Source organism: Vipera berus (assembly GCF_964194415.1).
Source record: "Vipera berus genome assembly, chromosome: 4".
NCBI lineage: Eukaryota > Metazoa > Chordata > Lepidosauria > Squamata > Viperidae > Vipera > Vipera berus.
In genome coordinates this window covers 25352451-25372985 of record NC_138206.1, presented here as the reverse complement: position 1 = coordinate 25372985, position 20535 = coordinate 25352451, and the positions used below count along the sequence as shown (strand labels likewise).

General features: G+C 35.4%; 1 protein-coding gene across 1 annotated transcript in view; it reads right to left on the bottom strand.

The window, feature by feature from the left end:
* The window catches only part of BRCA2 (BRCA2 DNA repair associated), a gene marked incomplete at its 5' end in the record, with an annotated part of 50343 nt that extends 32827 nt beyond the window's left edge, over nt 1-17516 (bottom strand). The window contains 10 exons of the mRNA XM_081326566.1: nt 599-5164; nt 7839-8888; nt 9388-9502; nt 9584-9639; nt 10704-10815; nt 10898-10938; nt 11031-11065; nt 13920-14010; nt 16189-16434; nt 17438-17516. Coding sequence (XP_081182692.1) covers nt 599-5164; nt 7839-8888; nt 9388-9502; nt 9584-9639; nt 10704-10815; nt 10898-10938; nt 11031-11065; nt 13920-14010; nt 16189-16434; nt 17438-17516 — 6391 coding nt within the window. The remainder of the gene's footprint in view (nt 1-598; nt 5165-7838; nt 8889-9387; nt 9503-9583; nt 9640-10703; nt 10816-10897; nt 10939-11030; nt 11066-13919; nt 14011-16188; nt 16435-17437) is intronic.
* Between the last annotated feature and the right edge of the window lie 3019 nt (nt 17517-20535).

The following is a 20535-nucleotide window of genomic DNA, read 5'->3' as shown; positions in this document are numbered from 1 at the left end:
CTAGCCTGGGTTAATCTTGGCATTTGCTATCAAAAATTTCAGACTGGGAGGTCAAAAACCCAGAAAGCAAGAGATAAAAAAAAATCCATACAATTGTTAAAAATTGTATGGTGTAGATGACTACATAGTTGTAGTCATCTGAACCTGAATTATGGAGGAATGTGAAAATTTTACATTACACATTCACAATTCTTCACATGAATATTTCTCATTATCCAAGAAAAATGTAGAATGACTAAACAAAAGGGTTTGTTTAGTGCAGGGGACAGCTGGAGGAAAGAATACTATAACTGCCAACTTATCAGCATATTTTTCTTCTCAACATCAACTTTGTTTATAGGATAAAAACTGTAGAATATTTATAAGAGCAGCTATTACTGCTATTACTCTACTCTTCCATCAATCTTCACTAAAACTCATGCGAATGCTATACTGCCAACCCTTTGGCAACAGAAATCTGAGACGTGTTTTTTGAAATAAAGATTTTTATTCACTGAAGTCAATAATTATGTAGAACATCAATCTGAGTTATTGGAAGTGTTCACTGTTCAGTACCTTAAATGAATGTTAAGGCTGAAGAAAGCAAAAAAGTACTTACCAAATGTATTTTCTTTTTCCATATGTCTTTTCCCACTTCTTGTACATAACAGAGAATTATTAGCTGTCAAGATAGACTTCTGAATATTTCTTTGTACTTCTGAATCAGTGAAATCGTCATCTTTTATGAAAGCTTTTGCACTTTCTGTGGCTTCTATATCTGAGTAATTATCTGGAGTCTGAGAATAAGCAGGACAAAGAAAATCTGGATTCTTTTCTGTTCCATATTTAGTATTGACTCTGCTTTGGCATGGTCGGCTTATCATCAAAGGTTCAATTACTTCTTTTGAAGATGAAAAGCTTCTTTTGAATTCTAATGGTTGCTTGTATTTCTCAACAGAAGTGATGCACATAGGTATTTCAATATTTAGCAAGGATTTAGAAGTTTCGTTTTCATTCAGATTCTCTCTGGTTTTACATTTCTCCTTTGGTTTAGATGAATTAGCTTCATGCTCCTGTTTAATTTTTGCAATGGGAGTTTTTGTTGCAGAAGTATGAGTTTGATTTAAATTTTCATCAACAAAGAAATCACGTACACTGATACCCATATCATCAAATCCTTTTAAAAGTCCCATACCATTTTGGAGAGCCTTCTGAGAAATCTGTACCTGTTTTCCACATGCTGTATTAAAATCACATGGAATGCCTAAATGTACTTCTACGTTTGGATTTTTTTCTCTTTGGGATATATGTAATTTATTTTCTCTGGGAAATACTTTTTTTTGTATAGAAGTCACTGTGTTGTAATCATAACTGCAATCTGGGACAAAATTCTGATAACCAGGTAAATCAGATTCAATTTCAGAAAAAAGTAGGCTTGCTTTCTTTAGTGATTCTTTAGATAACTGAACAGGCTTACCACTTGCTGTGCTAAAAAACCCACAGTTGTCAATAGAAAAGTCTGATTTGCAATTCTTTTTGTTGGAAGTCTGGATATCAGAACCCATGTGCATTTCAATAAAGTCATCTGAATTTTTACAACTTAATTCAGCCACAGATTCCATTGATTTGGGTACAACACAAGATGATGCTTGGGCACTTTTACAGAATTTTGTGGTTATAGGAAACTGGGACAGGCCTGAATATTCCGTTGGAATCTTCTCTACACTCAAATAGCTGGAACCAATACACTCCCTGCTATGAAAAGCATCAGAACTTCCAAAGGTATTACCTTTATTTGCTTCAGAGTGAGATTCTAAGTTATTGAGATTTTTATGAAGAAAGTGTTGGGCATTTTTTAATGCTTCCTGAGAAACATTATCAGTTTTACCACTCGCTGTTTTGAAACTGAATGCAACTGGTCTAGCTTTCACCTGTTTTGAAGGGGAGTCATTTTCTCCATTAGTTGAGGATTTTCCTAAGGTGCTAATATCCAAGAAAAGCAAGCTATGCTTTGGTGTCATCCAATTTTCATTTCCACAGGTTTCTCCAGATATGTTGACATTAGTTTCTGCATTAACGTCTGACTCAGTTGCATTCATGTTCTTCACTGAATGTATCTCATTACAGCTGAAATTGTGATCTGATAAATTAGGTTCAATTTCAGAAAAAAGTTGTCTTGCTTTATTCAGTGATTCTTTAGATAACTGAACAGGCTTACCACTTGCTGTGCTAAAAAACATGCATTTATCAGTAGACAAATCTGATATACAGTTCCCTTTGGTGGAAACCCTGCTGTTAAAACATGTGCCCATTTCAAAATTTTCATCTGAAGTTGCACAATTTGATTCAGAGACAGTGTCCAACATGGGCATACCACATGGTAATGCTTGGGCCGTTCTACACAATTCTTTGGTTATAGGAAACTGGGATACATCTGAATATCCCATTGGCAACTTCTGTACATTCAAGTAACCAGACGTAATGCAGTTTTTACTACCAAAAGCATCCAAAGAATTTCCTAATGTATTACATTGATTTGTTTCAGAGTGAGATTCCAAGTTACTGTAGTTTTTATGAAGAAATTGTTGGGCATTTTCTAATGCCTGTGGAGAAACTTTAACAGCTTTACCACTTGCTGTTTTGAAACTGAATGCAGCTGGACTAACTTTCAATTGTTTTGAAGTTGAGGTTTCTTCATTAGTTGGATATTTCTGTAAGGTGCCAGTATCCACTAAATGTAAATCACATTTTGAATCTTGATTTTTACATGCTTCTTCCAAAATACTGTTTTTTTCCCCTTCATTAAAATGTGATTCAGATGCATTTATATTCAAGGCCAGTCCACTCTTTAAGTCCTGTCTAACTGTATTTGACAGCACACCCAAAGAATCTTCAAAATTATCTTTAGAATGTCCAATTTCTCTACATTTTTCAGCTCCTTCTCCAAATTTAATTTTTTTTTTTACTGAATCTTCAACACTAGGTTTTATAAGATTACCAATATTATTCATATTTCCAAAAAAGAGAGCTTCTTCTGAAAGAAGATGCCTTGCTTTAAGTAAAGATTTGTCAGTAAATGTAATTTGCTTACCACTAGCTGTATGAAAGCCATTAGTTTGTTTTTCCCTGGTTTCAGAGACATTCTCATGGTTGCATCCAAAAAAGATTTCAGTCTGATTTAATTCTGTACTGTCTTTCATAGACGGGATAACTTCTTTATGGCTAGCATTTGTCTTCCTTTTGCAGTATGACATACTATTTATCTCTTCCTGCATATCAGAGCCAATCAAGAAATTAAGTCTCTTACTTTTTTCTGCAAATATGTTCCTATCAGTAACAGTGTGAATGCTCTGTAGAAAATATTTTCCCCCCGGCTTATTTACTTTTTTCTCTTGCTCTGAAATAAAGCTTTCTTTTGCACCTGCATCACTCCAAGTATTTTTTTCGGTTTTAGCAACTTCAACTAAGCATGTTAGATCAGACAAAGTTTCTGGGCAATTATTGTTACAGCAAGTTTTCCCACAATTTACAAAATGATGTACGGGTAAAGCATTTTGATTTTTAGTGGATAACAATTCATTTTCTGATACATGTACAGAATATTTTTGAATAATTTTCAAGTTAACTTCTGTGGTGCTAGTAATCTGGACAACACTATCTTTACGGCAGTCCACATCTTTTAACCTATTTTCTGTGTCTTCTTTTACAAAAGCAATTGTATCTTTTGTGGTATCTTGTATGATATATCCAGCGGTTCCTTTTTTGGCTTTCTGAGGCCAATCAATATCTATTTCTTTCATAGGCATATGCCACCTATTGCATTTTTTTGAGCCATCAGTTTCTATTTTATAGGAGTTCAATATTTCACCCATTCCATTCATATTGCTGGCTAATTCTGTACCTCTTCTTGTAATCTCATTTTTGTTCTTAACTGAACTATGATTTCCCAGATCAGGCAGTAAGGGATCTGAAATAACTTGGACAAAACATTTATTTTCTTTTCTATTTGATTTCAGCAATATAACCTGCTCATTGCTTTGTCTGTCAACATTACAAACACCAGAATCTATATGCTTAAAGGACAGATTATCACCTGGATTCTTTTGCACAAAATCGTCCACAAATCCTGTATCTTTCCAACTCTTAGAATTTAAACATTTTTTATCAAAACATCTAGTCTCGTTAGTGTTGTTGTACATCTTAGTCTTGTGTTTTCTAAACTGAGTAAATTCAAATTGACTGTCTGTTTCTTCCAATATATTAGAAAGTTCAATAATTTCAGCTACTTGGCTTGCTGTTAAATTTTGTTTTTCTTCAGGGTGCTGTTTTTTAAGCACATTTTGAACAGACTTATTGTCATATTCAGGAAAACAAATTTCCGTATCATTTGAGTGAATAGAATTCACCACAGAATCAGAAACAGGTAAAAAGTTACATGCATGTTTGTTTAGTTCATTTTGTCCAACTGAAAAATTCTCAGTATTTTCCTGTTTATTTTTACTTGAAATAGCACCTTTTTCTTCCTTCTGAAAGTCTTCAGGAAGTTGATCTTCTATATCCTTGAACAATAATTTGCCTTTTCTGATTTTATCAGCAGATAGCACTATCTGTTTATCAGATGCAGTCTTAAAACCTTTGAATTTCTGGATTTTCGTATGGCAAAGACATCCTAACTCTCTCTGCTTATTACCATTTAAACTTAGTAATGGAGACAGTTTTGTATCCATTCCTTTCTCCAATACCATAGTTTTACATTTTGATGCTTTTGTTGAGTGAATACCACTGTCCAAAAATTGTGCAGTTAATTCCAAGGTTACTTGTTTATTTTCTGTTTCTGATACTTGCATTGGCTCTGTACATTCTTCAATAAATGCTTCTTGTGATGAACTACAATTTGGGAAATCAGTCTTTCTATCCACACAAGTATTACTGTCACAGATTTCATGGAGTCCTTTTTTAGCTGCCTCCGTTTGATAATTAGCAGCAATATCTCTAGAAAACATCACAGTTTCTTTCTTCATATTATTTTTTACAAGTAGTGATGAACTATCAGTAGTGTTATGTTTGATATTTGACTTTTTACTACCTGGAGTTTCATATAACATGTTAGCAGATGTATAGCATTTTTCAGACTCTATCTGCTTGCTTGCTTTTGTGGAATGATTATCAGCACTTTTAATTAGTCCTGTAAGAAATTTAATTATAACAGGGATGTTAATTAAAATGATATCAATAGAAACATATTGTAAATTTCTGTAGTATGATATTGTACTAAAGCCATTTTTTCAGGATGTCAGCTGGGAAGCCACAATTATATATCTGAATTACAGATTTTTATTCTACAGGGAGTGCAGAATTATTAGGCAAATGAGTATTTTGACCACATCATCCTCTTTATGCATGTTGTCTTACTCCAAGCTGTATAGGCTCGAAAGCCTACTACCAATTAAGCATATTAGGTGATGTGCATCTCTGTAATGAGAAGGGGTGTGGTCTAATGACATCAACACCCTGTATCAGGTGTGCATAATTATTAGGCAACTTCCTTTCCTTTGGCAAAATGGTCAAAAGAAGGACTTGACAGGCTCAGAAAAGTCAAAAATAGTGAGATATCTTGCAGAGGGATGCAGCACTCTTAAAATTGCAAAGCTTCTGAAGCGTGATCATCGAACAATCAAGCGTTTCATTCAAAATAGTCAACAGGGTCGCAAGAAGCGTGTGGAGAAACCAAGGCGCAAAATAACTGCCCATGAACTGAGAAAAGTCAAGCGTGCAGCTGCCAAGATGCCACTTGCCACCAGTTTGGCCATATTTCAGAGCTGCAACATCACTGGAGTGCCCAAAAGCACAAGGTGTGCAATACTCAGAGACATGGCCAAGGTAAGAAAGGCTGAAAGACGACCACCACTGAACAAGACACACAAGCTGAAACGTCAAGACTGGGCCAAGAAATATCTCAAGACTGATTTTTCTAAGGTTTTATGGACTGATGAAATGAGAGTGAGTCTTGATGGGACAGATGGATGGGCCCGTGGCTGGATTGGTAAAGGGCAGAGAGCTCCAGTCCGACTCAGACGCCAGCAAGGTGGAGGTGGAGTACTGGTTTGGGCTGGTATCATCAAAGATGAGCTTGTGGGGCCTTTTCGGGTTGATGGAGTCAAGCTCAACTCCCAGTCCTACTGCCAGTTTCTGGAAGACACCTTCTTCAAGCAGTGGTACAGGAAGAAGTCTGCATCCTTCAAGAAAAACATGATTTTCATGCAGGACAATGCTCCATCACACGCGTCCAAGTACTCCACAGCGTGGCTGGCAAGAAAGGGTATAAAAGAAGGAAATCTAATGACATGGCCTCCTTGTTCACCTGATCTGAACCCCATTGAGAACCTGTGGTCCATCATCAAATGTGAGATTTACAAGGAGGGAAAACAGTACACCTCTCTGAACAGTGTCTGGGAGGCTGTGGTTGCTGCTGCACGCAATGTTGATGGTGAACAGATCACAACACTGACAGAATCCATGGATGGCAGGCTTTTGAGTGTCCTTGCAAAGAAAGGTGGCTATATTGGTCACTGATTTGTTTTTGTTATGTTTTTGAATGTCAGAAATGTATATTTGTGAATGTTGAGATGTTATATTGGTTTCACTGGTAAAAATAAATAATTGAAATGGGTATATATTTGTTTTTTGTTAAGTTGCCTAATAATTATGCACAGTAATAGTCACCTGCACACACAGATATCCCCCTAAAATAGCTATAACTAAAAACAAACTAAAAACTACTTCCAAAAATATTCAGCTTTGATATTAATGGGTTTTTTGGGTTCATTGAGAACATGGTTGTTGTTCAATAATAAAATTAATCCTCAAAAATACAACTTGCCTAATAATTCTGCACTCCCTGTACATTTGAAAAACCATCAGATATTAAAACATTTCTATGCATTTATATTTATAGATTAAACAACATATTTGTCTTTACCAAAAAACAGCTTTCTCTGAGATATTTAAATCTTTTTCAGTCATACCTATCTGAACAAGATGCATGTTTTTCATTTTGATTTTCCTACAAAACCACACCAATAGAACATAATGGTAGAGTTGATTTTTTAAAAATAAAATGTGTATCTTTTCAACATACAATAAATAATTGGAATACAGTAACAGCATTCCGTGCGCCTTTGGCGTCTAGTCATGCCGGCCACATGACCACGGAGACGTCCTGGACAAACGCTGGCTCTTTGGCTTTGAAACGGAGATGAGCACCGGCCCCTAGAGTCGGAAACGACTAGCACGCATGTGCGGGGGAACCTTTACCTTTACCTTTACCTAACATGTTCTTAGCAAAATCAAGTACTTTTTTCTAGAAATATTTGAAATTACACTCTACTTTTGTAATGGTATATTCAATCTACCTTCCTCTTTATTAGTTCTTAGAGAAACCTTTCTCCATCCAGAGATGGAAGAAAGGGGGGAAATTCCTTTATTTTTAAGGTGTGCTATTTTTACAGATATTGATCAGCAGGAGGCGGTATATGATCACTTTCATTCTATCTGAAGCTAGTCAATTGTCAATTACTAAGACCCCAAAGCTCTATGGGCTGTGTATACCTGATAAGCCTCAAATAGAACAAAACAAGCCTCCTGATAGTATCTGAAATTCCACTATTTTTTTTGTTCTTACAATTAACCATACTTTCTTATTTTATCTACCTGAAAATGACTTCAGCAATATTAACATATATACAGTATATTTTAGTAGACCTTTTCAATGCAGTAAACAGAAATCACAATGAGACACATATGGAATTTTCAGATTTAAGTTTTAGAAGTCAATACACAAAGGAATATAAATATTGTACCTTCATTCTTGATTAGGATTTCAGAAAGTTCAGAGATACCAGTTTCTAAATTTGTACACACTGGCACAAAACAAGTAAGAGATCCATCTCTCGGTGTAGTTCCTTCTTCCTGCTGAACTAGAGAATTGTTTAGAGGATAAATGAATTTTTTGGGCCGCCTTTTCAAACTGGAAAGTGAGCTAATATTTTTCAAGCTTGATTTTGTGTGTTGTCTGTCATCAGTAGAAGCTTGATTTGAAATATTACCAAAAAGATGGCCAGAAGAACTTTCATCCTTTCTTGAGAAATCAGAACAACTACTTTGGACTTCTGAGAATTCTCTTACAGTTCTGCTCTTTAAGAAATAATTATTCTCTGAAAAATTTACAAAAGAAAACTCCTCATCCTCAGCGTGTTTCAATGACATTGAATCATTCTTAATTAATAAAGGGGAATTTTCGGAAACGAATAACTTTTTCGGAGAATTCACCTTACTATCTTGTATTAGACATGTTGAGTTTAACATATATGATTTTACTATTTTAGGACTACTGCATTCTTTTTCGACAGATGATGGGCTACCAGGAGAACTTTTCTTGACCTGTAAGGTAGAAGATGAACTAATGCCCTTCATGAATTTTTTTTCAAGCTGTGTTATTTCAAGACCAGACAAGTCCAACTGAGACCATGGACAAAGCAAAGATGATGGCGTATTCTTCTTTCTATTCACTGCATTCTGTATTTCTGGGACATTTATATTCAGGTTACATTTAGAAGATTTTAACTTTCTTTCATATTTTATTTCATTACTACTTTCGTTAGAAGCCTTAATCATTTCATATTCTCCTTCAAGTTCTTCATGATTCTTTTTATAAAAAAGAGCTTTTTTATTATCCTCAACCGAGTTTATTTTTTTAAGAAAAACTCTGCTGTTGGCAATATTCAGAGAAAAATCATTTGTTCCATCATAATTATCTTCATCCTTTGATACATTTAATGGCTTTTGGTATCCATGTAGCTTAGCCGGAAATGCATTCTTATCAAAAGTCTCATTTAAAAAACTTTCAAGATCTGTAAATAATTGCAAAGCAACAGCATCAGAAGTAAAATCCCACTATAGAAATTTGGTAACAAAATGTTGTATGAGAATTCAATCATAAAATCTAAGTAAAGGCTTATGAAATATTAAGGTAGTTATTTGTACATGGAAATCTAATATCTGTTTGAAACTAACCATCTGTAATGGTATATGGGAGTAACCTTGGGAAACAGGGCAAGGAGACATAGCCAAGGAACAGGAAAATAAATTATCTTGCAGCAGGAATGTGGGTGGGGCAAGAGATTCAGAAGTACTTTCAGATTGGCAAGAGTTTGTTAATGTAACTTTGCAACAAAGCTGCCTATTAAAGCTACCGCTATCCAAAATATTATCAATTATGGTTCATTTATTAGACAAAAATAAACAAATACCATATCCTAAAAACATATTCTAATATTTAATAAATAAAAATCTTAAAGAAAAAGAAGCAAACCAAGAGGTAGGAAATGCTAATAAAAGACAAATGCTTACTGTGGATTTTGCTGTCCATTTCTGCATGTGAAATTTCAACACCTGATGAAGATTGCCTATTAATATTATTGCTCTTGAGACTTTTCTCATATTTGGAAAAAATACCATACATGATCTAAAAATCAAAACAATGAAAAATTAATTGATAAACTACATAAAAAATTCTAATACCAAAAAATACTGATTCTTTACTTACAGTATCAATTATTTCATTATGGATCTTTGTTCCACAAACGGAATCATTTCTTCTTTCTACAATTCAAATGACAATACATATTATTTATAGCTATTCTGAGACTCATTGGTGGAAATCAATGTTTTATGTCAAACTTGTATTTAGTGAAGCTTTCTGAGGATTTTATTCCAAAATTCAGAACATATTTAATAAAATAAACTGAACAATGAAATACTCTAATAAAACTATTGGCACGTATATCAAGCTTGAGCAATGCAACCCCTTGCAATGATTACAATGAATTATGTGTAAATATAGATCTAACCATATTTATCTCTTTTAGTTATCTTTCCTCAGATAGTCCTTGATTTACAATCAGTCATTTAGTGACTGTTTGAAGTTATGACAAATCCCCCACACAAACCATAGCCACATAATTGCATTTTGGGTGCTTGGCACTGGCTCATTGCACATGATTATTTGCAGCATCCCACAGTCATATGATCAATTTTTTGATGTTTGTTTGCCAGTTTTCCGGTATTTAAGTCCTGTTTCCAGGAAAAACCACCGAGTAAAATGGATTCACTTAAAGACTTCTCCAAAAATACTGGAAAATTGGTCACATGATAGTTTAACCCCCGCCATGGTGACTTATGACTGTACGTCTGGGGTCAATTATAGTCATAAGACAAGGACTACTTGTAGTAGACCTGTAATTATTCAATTTAACCAAACTTTTAACAATAAATTTGATTTCATATTTACTTATACTCAGTCTTTCATTCAGGAACTCAACTAACTATAATTCCTGCTATTAAAGTATGGTGGACTGAGAGACAGCAGCTGGCTCCAAGTTAACCAGGAAGAAGTGGCTGATGATGTACTCAAATTGCATTTTCTCACTTATTGTCCATCACAGTAACCAGTATACCCCAGATTCTATTTCTACTTCTTTAACAATATTGAAAATGAAATAAGTATATGACTAATAATTATCAACTGATTTCAAAAGAACAATAATTTCAATAACAATCTATAAATTATATTAATTACAATTGCAAAATGTCTTTCCCTTGTGGCTACTCTGTATTTACTGTTCTTTATCCCCACAGCTTTGTCATAAGCATGTTACTTTCATTACCTATTATGACAGTTGGAGAAAGTGTAGGAGGTGTTGCTAATGAACTTGACCAAGACATATTAGGATCTGCCTCTGCTCCCAAGCTCTCAGAGATGCATTTCTGTGTCTGAACCTAAAATATAGTGAACAACTATTTACACACACACACAAACATATGGTATTCTCATAATTAAAATATTTTAGAATAAAATTACCTCAAAAATCTTGGGTGTTTGTAATAAACTTTCATTTAGTACTGAAAATATAAAAGAAGGTATCAATTCTTAGTATAAGCATCTATTTATAAACTAATACAACTTTCAGTGCAATAAAGACATTAATATTTACCATAATTATTATTTTGTTTTTCTTGTACAACTGGACTGAAATATAAAGAAAAAATAGTTATTTAAATCAAAAGCATCCTTAAACACAATTTTAATTTATATAACTTAAAATATAATGAACAATGTCCATACATCCAACTCATCTAAAATCATATTTTAAAGTCAATATGAATAATCTGAGAGCTCCTGATTCTATAGCACTGAGACCAAGTACAGTCCTTTATTAGTCATTTTAATTTCTCCAAAAGCAAGAATAACTTTATATCATAGTTTGAAGGTAATTATTTTCTTATCTTTCTGCAGAAGTATATTTACGTATCAGAATTTTTCTTTAGGAAAATTTACATATCATAAGTACCACAGGGGTATGTCATTGCAGCATATATACTTATTAGTTGGTGGAATATAGGCAACAGTATACTGGCTTGCACCAAAATCTGCGGAGCACCTACACTAGAGTAATAGCGGGGTAATATTAGGCTTTGATTGCATTTATTTAGATCAGAATGTGTCCAAACTGATTAACACTGTTCTTAAAAGATAATGGTAAATGTGACATGGCCATGATTAAAATTAGTTAGCTAATGTATTTCTTTCCCATTCTAACATACTGGTAGGCGAAAGCCTCAACTGTTCAAATCTATGTTCTACAAAAATGGGTCTATCTGTTGACAGCCATGGCATATAAAGAAAAATGTACTGTATGTATAAGTGGTTTATAGGTTGAAATGAGATAATCTCTATGAATGTGAGCTGATCTTGTAGAGTTGATAAATACATATAGGGAAATGTAAATTTAACTATAAATGAAATAGCTAAAATGTTGTAATAAGGTATGGATCCATGTAATCTGGACTGTTGTTGGTGTATATGAAAATAGAAATTCAGTGATAGCTGTTCCTGTCAACACATTGTGATAAAAAATGAGCAAGGATGAGTTTGGGCATAATTGTGGAACATTCTCACTGAAAACCTGTTTGGTAATATGAAATATAGATAGGATAGGGCAGATAGGAAATGGAAAATAAAGAAAAAGTGACTGGACTGTTCAGAGATCCAAAAATTAATGAAAATAATAATTTGTATATTTTTGAAGATTTGCTTGGGAAATGTTGTTCAAATATATGGTTTAAGCATGTGTATGTGTGCATGTGTATGTATACATAAAGGTAAAAGGTAAAGGTTCCCCCGCACATGCGTGCTAGTCGTTTCCGATTCTAGGGGCCGGTGCTCATCTCCGTTTCAAAGCTGAAGAGCCAGCGTTTGTCCGAGGACCGTTTCCGTGGTCATGTGGCCAGCATGACTAGACACCAAAGGCGCACGGAATGCTGTTACCTTCCCACCGTAGTGTTACCTTCCCACCGTAGCAATTTTTCTACTTGCATTTTTATGTGCTTTTGAACTGCTAGGTTGGCAGAAGCTGGGACGAGTAACAGGCGCTCACTCTGTTACACGACACTCGGGATTCGACCCGCCAAACTGCCAACCTTCTGATTGACAAGCTCAGCATCCTAATCCACTGAGCCACCGCATCCCTGTATGTATACATAAACATCCACAATTTAATTGAAAAGTTTAATTGATTTGCTTTTATACAATTAAAGACCAATACTGTTTAAATAATGGATACAAGAATGATAAGAGGTTCTGAATGTGGGATATACAATAACTTAGAACTATCAAGAAAGATTATTACCGTATGCAACCTTAGAAGGAAAAATGTAAAAAAAAAGAAAAGAAAAAGAAGACTGAATTACTGCAGGAAAATAAAGCACAAGACTATGAATCTTTGTAGTAGTGATGGAAAATCAATTGATCTTCTAACAGAATGAATGGAAATTAGACATAATGAAAGTACATGTGAAAGTTGTTTGGAACAGAGTGAAAAAAGTATGCTACAAATGCTTCAGAAATGTATGGAGTAATGCTAAAGGAGAGTATGAAAAAAGAATAATGGTAGAGTAATGAAGTGAAAGCTGCAAGATAGGTGCATATAGGAAGATGATTGTTAAAAAAAATTAGGAAATATGTTCTATTAAAAGAAATAGGTAGTCAGAAAAATATATATTTAAAGAAGAAGTAAAATTAAAATTAAATAAGAAAAAAATGCAGAATGATTTGGTGGAAACATTTTTAATAAGTGAAAAACACTAAACAAGATCCTCCAGCAGAATGAAAACTATTAAAAATAAAAGTATTGAAATTATTTGGGGTTATACTGGAATATAAGAATGTGTTTCTGCCCTTTTTGTTGGGTGGGGAGAAAAAAGCAGAAAATTGTGTTGATGGAATTGAAGAGATTCTTAGAAATGGAGAACAAAAATACTGCATGAAAAAGTCAGAGAAAAGATGTTTTGCAACAGCAAAAAGGTTCAGAGAAATATATACTGAAAGAAATAAATGTTAACTAGATATAGCTACATTGTTTTTTACACATTGTGCCCTAATTTGCTTGGCTATTTCTTATACCTTCAGAAAATATATCCATACCAGTGTTACTAAATTCATTTCAATATACCAAATAATTTAAACAGCTAAATTCTGAGGCACTTGTTGCCATGTAGAATCATCTGGTGTAGCAGTGAGCCAATTTGCTAGTTTGGTTGGTTAAAGGCATCAGGCTAGAAACCAAGAGACTGAATTCTAGTCTTTCCTCAGATGCAAAGCCAGCTGAGTGATTTTAGTCAGTCTCTCTTTGTCAACTCTAAGAGGCAATAGCAAATAACTTCCAAAAAATGATGCTAAGAAATCATCATGAATATGCCCAAGCACTGTGATATTACCTTGATTTAAAAGGTAAATTTAGCTGTAATAATGGAATTTTTTTGTGTGTTGTTATAGACAAGATCTATATTTGCATCAGCACCACAGATAAAGAAATGAGATGCACCTTGCAATGACACAGGAACTAGAAAGTTTCATTCCTTCATTTGATTCATCCACTTGTGTCCTTAGTCTAGGCATTTCACAGAAAGTTTTACCTGTATCAAAGAAATGTAAGCAAAAAACCCCTCTTTCACTGATAGTTCCAATTTTTTTCTACATTTGTCTAATTTAATCTTGAAGTCTACAGGAAGTAAGTTTGTTACTTAACCATTTTGTAAGCATTTAAACCATTTCTAGCCTCACAATTCCATTGCCCTCTTTGCCTATGCTCACTTTCCCCCTTTTAAGTTAAATCAGTTTAAATAAAATCTAATAATCCAGGATCTAGTTCAGCCAAAAATGGAAGAGTTTTCCTTCCCCTTAAGGGCTTTTGGAATTTTAGCTATGTAAGTTAATAGCCTTCTTGAGAATTAAAACTGCTTATAGCAGGGGTGTCAAACTGCTGGCCCGTGGACCAGATGTGTCATGGCTAAACCACGCCCACCCCATTGCCGGCAGCGGGGAAAAAAGTCATGATATGTTGTGACACGTCACATGACGTTGCGAGTTTGACACCCCTGGCTTATAGAAATGAGACCCTGTCACTAATATTATGTGTATGTCATAATTTAATCTTTGACTATAAAATTAAATAATTTTTTTACCAGAAATAGCAAAACCATTTGGTTAACTAAAACTTACAAATTTATGAGAAAAAATAGTGAAGTTAAATATTTGATAGTAGTAATTACTAGATTTATTTATTTATAAAATTTATAGACCACCAATCCTACCTCAACTTAATCTCCATCTAGATTCTATTTTTCCTTTAAGATCTCAAAATGGCAAACACTAGGATCTCTATTCTTTTTATTTATCCTTCAAAACCCACTCTTGTGGGTTAAGTTCACTTGAGCAATAGTAATTGAATGAGTTAGTGAATTCCACAGAGGAAATGGGATTTAAATATGGGACTTCCCCCCTTTCAGTACCAGTTACACACTGGCTTGGTTACTCTGAATCTGCTTTCAATTTCTTCTTATTGGTGGGTATTACCATTTTGGAAACTTAAAGAATGATATTCAAAGAACACAAGAGATTAAATCTATAAAACAGTTTAGAGATTTTGCAAATCTATATTTTAAATAAAGTGAGTGAATATAAAAAATAAAGATTTTCCTGTCCAGTTGTGTCTGACGTCATCTCTGTTTCTTGGCCGAAGGGCTTTATCCTAAGACATTTTATGTGGTTATGTGGCCAGCATGGCTATACACCAAAGGCGCACAGAATGCTGTTACCTTCCCACCAAAGTGATACCTATTAATCTACTTGCATTTGCAGGCTTTCGAACTGCTAGATGGGCAGAAGCTAGGGCAAGAATGGGAGCTCACCCTGTTGTGTGGCGCTCGGGTCTTGAACCCGACTGTCAGCTTTCAAGCTCAATGTTTTTAACCCCTGAGCCATTGTGTCCTGAGTAAATAGTAATGATTAATAAAACATATGAAGCCCCAAGAATATTCTAAAGATACAGATGTTAAATATAATTTTAACAAAACATTACAATGTTGAAAATGCTTCAGAAGTTAGAGTACTAATTAAGAATATGGAACATTTAGTGATTCAGAAATGAATTTCAGAGAATTCCATTTCCTCCCAACTATGCCATTCCAAGCGTAATTGCAACTTACAGAAGTCCTTTGAACCATTGCTCCAAATATCGTATTCTAGAGAATCTGGATGATCCCTTTCCTGTTGTGCTTCATGGCCAGACTACCCTTGAAATACCTCAACTCTTCCTAGCTCAAAGGATTTTTTGAAACTGATCTACCACTGTAGAAAGAGAAAGGTTTTGAAGGAAACAAAATGCTCTGTTCCTAGATCAATGAATGTTGCCTTCCAGATGCAAGCAAAAAGTTGAAATATAGATTACCTAGTACACACTAGATAATATATATCCAGGATGAAATCCAGGTCTATACACTTTCAGTTTATACCCAGAAATGGTTGAAATTGTCTTCTATTGTTTCATGCTTTTATGGAGATAGGACAAAAGCTGTTGTTTTATAATTATCAACCCAACATTCCAGCTTTATACGAACCACAATGTTTGAGCTGACACCTAATATCCCCCAAATTAGTCACTTTTCTACTTGTGGACCTTTATATAGCCAGAAAAGTACAATTTCCATAGAAAAGGTATCTGCATTGTAACATTTCATTTTCATACTACATCCATTTTGTAAATGCTACACATGCAAAAATGTTTACAATTTTGGTTACATATTATTTCTTACCTGTTTCTTCACTGGACTGAGCTGATTTTTCTATAGGAGAAGTAAATGTTTTTAAATTTTTATTCCGGTCTTTGAAAATCATGGGAGTTGATACTGATGAGTTATTTATAGACAACTTCCCTTTTGGGGTTTTGAAAATATTTTGATCCGTAATTTTGTGTAAGGAGTCTTCTGTTTTTTTCACATCATAAGGTGGAGCTTCTGAACTGAGTTCTTCAAACCAATTGAGACTTATTGGTCCTAGGTCTAAGAAAAGCAGTTAATGCATTATTTAATATATGTTTCAAGTTATAATTTAATGATTATTACTAGATTAATAATTGTTTCCACTAAATTTTACATAGAAGTAACTAACAACTAACTACAAGCTTCTCTGTTATCAGCAGAAAGATTCACCTCCATGCCAAATCACTGGAAGGCTTTAGAAAGAGAAACAAAGTCTCCAGCGAATGTATATGTTATTGCCAATTGGGAAACAGCTCAATTGCTGGAGCTGTTGTAATCCCACCTTTTCCTTCTCAATATATTTGCTAATATATAATAATATATTAATAAAATAATTATGGTTTATCACACATTAATATTATTTATAATCACAGACAATAACAGAAAAAAAGTGAAAAAACCTGCGAACCCTGGCAGTAGCTACAATTAAGTGTGCGGTTTCATCTTAATTGTATACCAATCTTCCTACGTTTTCTTTAACTCTTTTTCTAACTTGTCATTCTGAAACTGGGGAAGCAGCTATCCCCTCTCAGACCAAGGAATATCAAAATAATTTCAATCTTGTCTCCAGAACAAGTAGGAAATAATATCTACTATAAGATACATTGTATCACCTATAGAAAATGAACTTGCAATGTACTATTTACAAAGGTAATTTTGTAAATCATATTTCAAGGAAAAAGCTTCAAATAGGCTGTCCTCGACTTACAATTTCTTCAGCGACTGTTCAGAGCACAATGGTACTGAATTAAGGGACTTACAACCTGTTCCAATATTTGGTCAAAATTTGGACTCTTGGCACTCTATCCACACTTGCAACCACAAGGGCGCTGCAACTGCCACCTGTCTATCTGACCACCATTTATGCTCTTTTGATTCTCTGCTGACTCCTCTTCGACTTTTGCTGCTGTTTTCTTCCTCCCACTACTGCCGAGGCATACCTGGCCTGGCTGGTGTGCAAAGAAAAAAGCATTCCCTTCCCACCTCCCCCCCCAGCCAAAAGCAGTTTGAATTCAAATAGTACCTGATTCGATGTATTGTGTTTTGAATATTTCAAACAAAGATGGCTTCTTTGCAGATGTATCAACATTTTTCTTATCCATTACACTGCTGATACAATTAAGAAAGTCTGCAAAATAAAGATTCTCAAAATTATATTAATCATATTTGACAGAAATTCTATTTCTTTTTCTTCTACATTGTTTTGTCATCATATACCCTCCCCACAAGAAACGCAAACATTTATAGTTACAGCACTAACATCATGAATAAACCTATAAGATAAAATAAAGCTGTATAATTTATTGTTGTTGTTGTTGTTAGTTGCGAAGTCGTGTCCGACCCATCGCGACCCTATGGACAATGTTCCTCCAGGCCTTCCTGTCCTCTACCATCTTCTGGAGTCCATTTAAGCTCACGCCTACTGCTTCAGTGACTCCATCCAGCCACCTCATTCTCTGTCGTCCCCTTCTTCTATTGCCCTCAATCTTTCCCAGCATTAGGCTCTTCTCCAGTGAGTCCTTCCTTCTCATTAGATGGCCAAAGTATTTGAGTTTTAGCTTCAGGATCTGGCCTTCTAAAGAGCAGTCAGGGTTGATCTCCTCTAGGACTGACCGGTTTGATCGCCTTGCAGTCCAAGGGACTCGCAGGAGTCTTCTCCAGCACCATAGTTCAAAGGCTTCAATTCTTTGGCGCTCAGCCTTTCTTATGGTCCAGCTTTCACTGCCATACATTGCAACTGGGAAGACCATAGCCTTGACTATACGCACTTTTGTTGACAGGGTGATGTCTCTGCTTTTTAGTGTGCTGTCTAGATTTGCCATGGCTTTCCTCCCCAGGAGCAAGCGTCTTTTTATTTCTTGGCTACAGTCCCCATCTGCAGTGATCTTGGAGCCCAGGAAAATAAAATCTGTCACTACCTCCATTTCTTCCCCATCTATTTGCCAGGAATTGAGAGGGCCAGATGCCATGATCTTGGTTTTCTTAATGTTTAGTTTCAACCCAAGTTTTGCACTCTCCTTCTTCACTCGCAACAAGAGGCTCTTTAGTTCCTCTTCACTTTCTGCCATTAGAGTGGTATCATCTGCATATCTTAGGTTGTTGATGTTTCTTCCGGCAATCTTAATTCCAACTTTTGATTCATCTAGCCCTGCCTTTCTCATGATGTGCTCTGCATATAAGTTAAATAGGCAAGGCGACAGTATACAGCCTTGCCGGACTCCTTTCCCAATTTTGAACCAATCAGTGGTTCCGTGTCCAGTTCTCACTGTTGCTTCTTGGCCTGCATATAGGTTTCTCAAGAGACAAATAAGATGGTCTGGTATGCCCATCTCTTTAAGGACTTGCCAGAGTTTGTTATGATCCACACAATCAAAGGCTTTAGCATAGTCAATGAAGCAGAAGTAGATGTTTTTCTGGAACTCTCTAGCTTTCTCCATGATCCAGCGTATGTTAGCAATTTGATCTCTAGTTCCTCTGCCTCTTCGAAATCCTGCCTGTACTTCTGGTAGTTCTCGATCCACATACTGCTGGAGTCTAGCTTGTAGAATTTTAAGCATAACTTTACTAGCATGAGAAATGAGTGCAATGGTGCGATAGTTTGAACATTCTTTGGCACTGCCTTTCTTTGGAATTGGAATGTAAACTGATCTTTTCCAATCCTGTGGCCACTGTTGAGTTTTCCAAATTTGCTGGCAAATTGAGTGAAGCACTTTTACTGCATCGTCTTTTAAGATTTTGAATAGCTCAGCTGGAATACTGTCACCTCCACTAGCTTTGTTGTTGCTCAGCTTTTCTAAGGCCCACTTCACTTCACATTCTAGGATGTCTGGCTCGAGCTCAGTGACCACCTCATTGTGATTATCAGGGACATTAAGCTCATTCTTGTATAGTTCTTCTGTGTAATTTTGCCACCTCTTCTTAATCTCTTCTGCCTCTGTTAGGTCCCTGCCATTTTGGTCCTTTATCATGCCCATTTTTGCATGAAACGTTCCCTTCATCTCTCCAATTTTCTTGAAAAGATCTCTGGTCCTCCCTATTCTATTGTTTTTTTCTATTTCTTTGCATTGTTCATTTAAGAAGGCATTCTTATCTCTTCTAGCTATTCTTTGGAATTCTGCATTTAATTGGGCGTATCTTTCTTTTTCTCCCTTGCCTTTCGCTTCCCTCCTTTCCTCAGCTATTTGCAAAGCTTCCTCAGACAGCCATTTTGCTTTCTTGCATTTCTTTTTCTTTGGGATGGTTTTGGTTGCTACCTGTTGTACAATGTTGCGAACCTCTGTCCATAGTTCTTCAGGCACTCTGTCTATCAGATCTAATTCCTTAAATCTATTTGTCACCTCTACTGTATATTCAACAGGGATATGATTTAATTCATACCTGACTGGCCTAGCGCTTTTCCCTACTTTCTTTAATTTAAGCCTAAACTTTGCAACAAGAAGCTCATGGTCTGAGCCACAGTCAGCTCCTGGTCTTGTTTTTACTGACTGTATAGAGCTTCTCCATCTTTGGCTGCAGAGCATATAGTCAATCTGATTTCTGTGTTGACCGTCTGGTGATGTCCATGTGTAAAGCCGTCTCTTGGGTTGTTGGAAAAGAGTGTTTGCTATGACCATCGTATTCTCTTGACAAAATTCTATCAGCCTGTGCCCTGCTTCATTTTGTACTCCAAGGCCAAACTTGCCTGTTATTCCAGTTATCTTTTGGCTTCCTACTTTAGCATTCCAATCTCCCATGATGATAAGGACATCATTTTTGGGTGTTAGTTCTATAAGGTGCTGTAGGGCTTCATAGAACCGGTCAATTTCATCCTCTTCAGCACTGGTGGTTGGGGCATAGACTTGGACTACTGTGATATTGAATGGTTTGCCTTGGATTCGAACTGAGATCATTCTGTCATTTTGAGGGTTGTATCCCAGTATTGCTTTTCCTACTTTTTTATTGACTATGAAGGCTACTCCATTTCTTCTGAGGGATTCTTGCCCGCAGTAGTATACCTGATGGTCGTCTGAATTAAATTCACCCATTCCTGTCCATTTTAGTTCGCTGATACCTAAGATGTCGATGTTTAGTCTTGTCATCTCTTGTTTGACCACGTCCAGCTTTCCTTGATTCATGGATCTT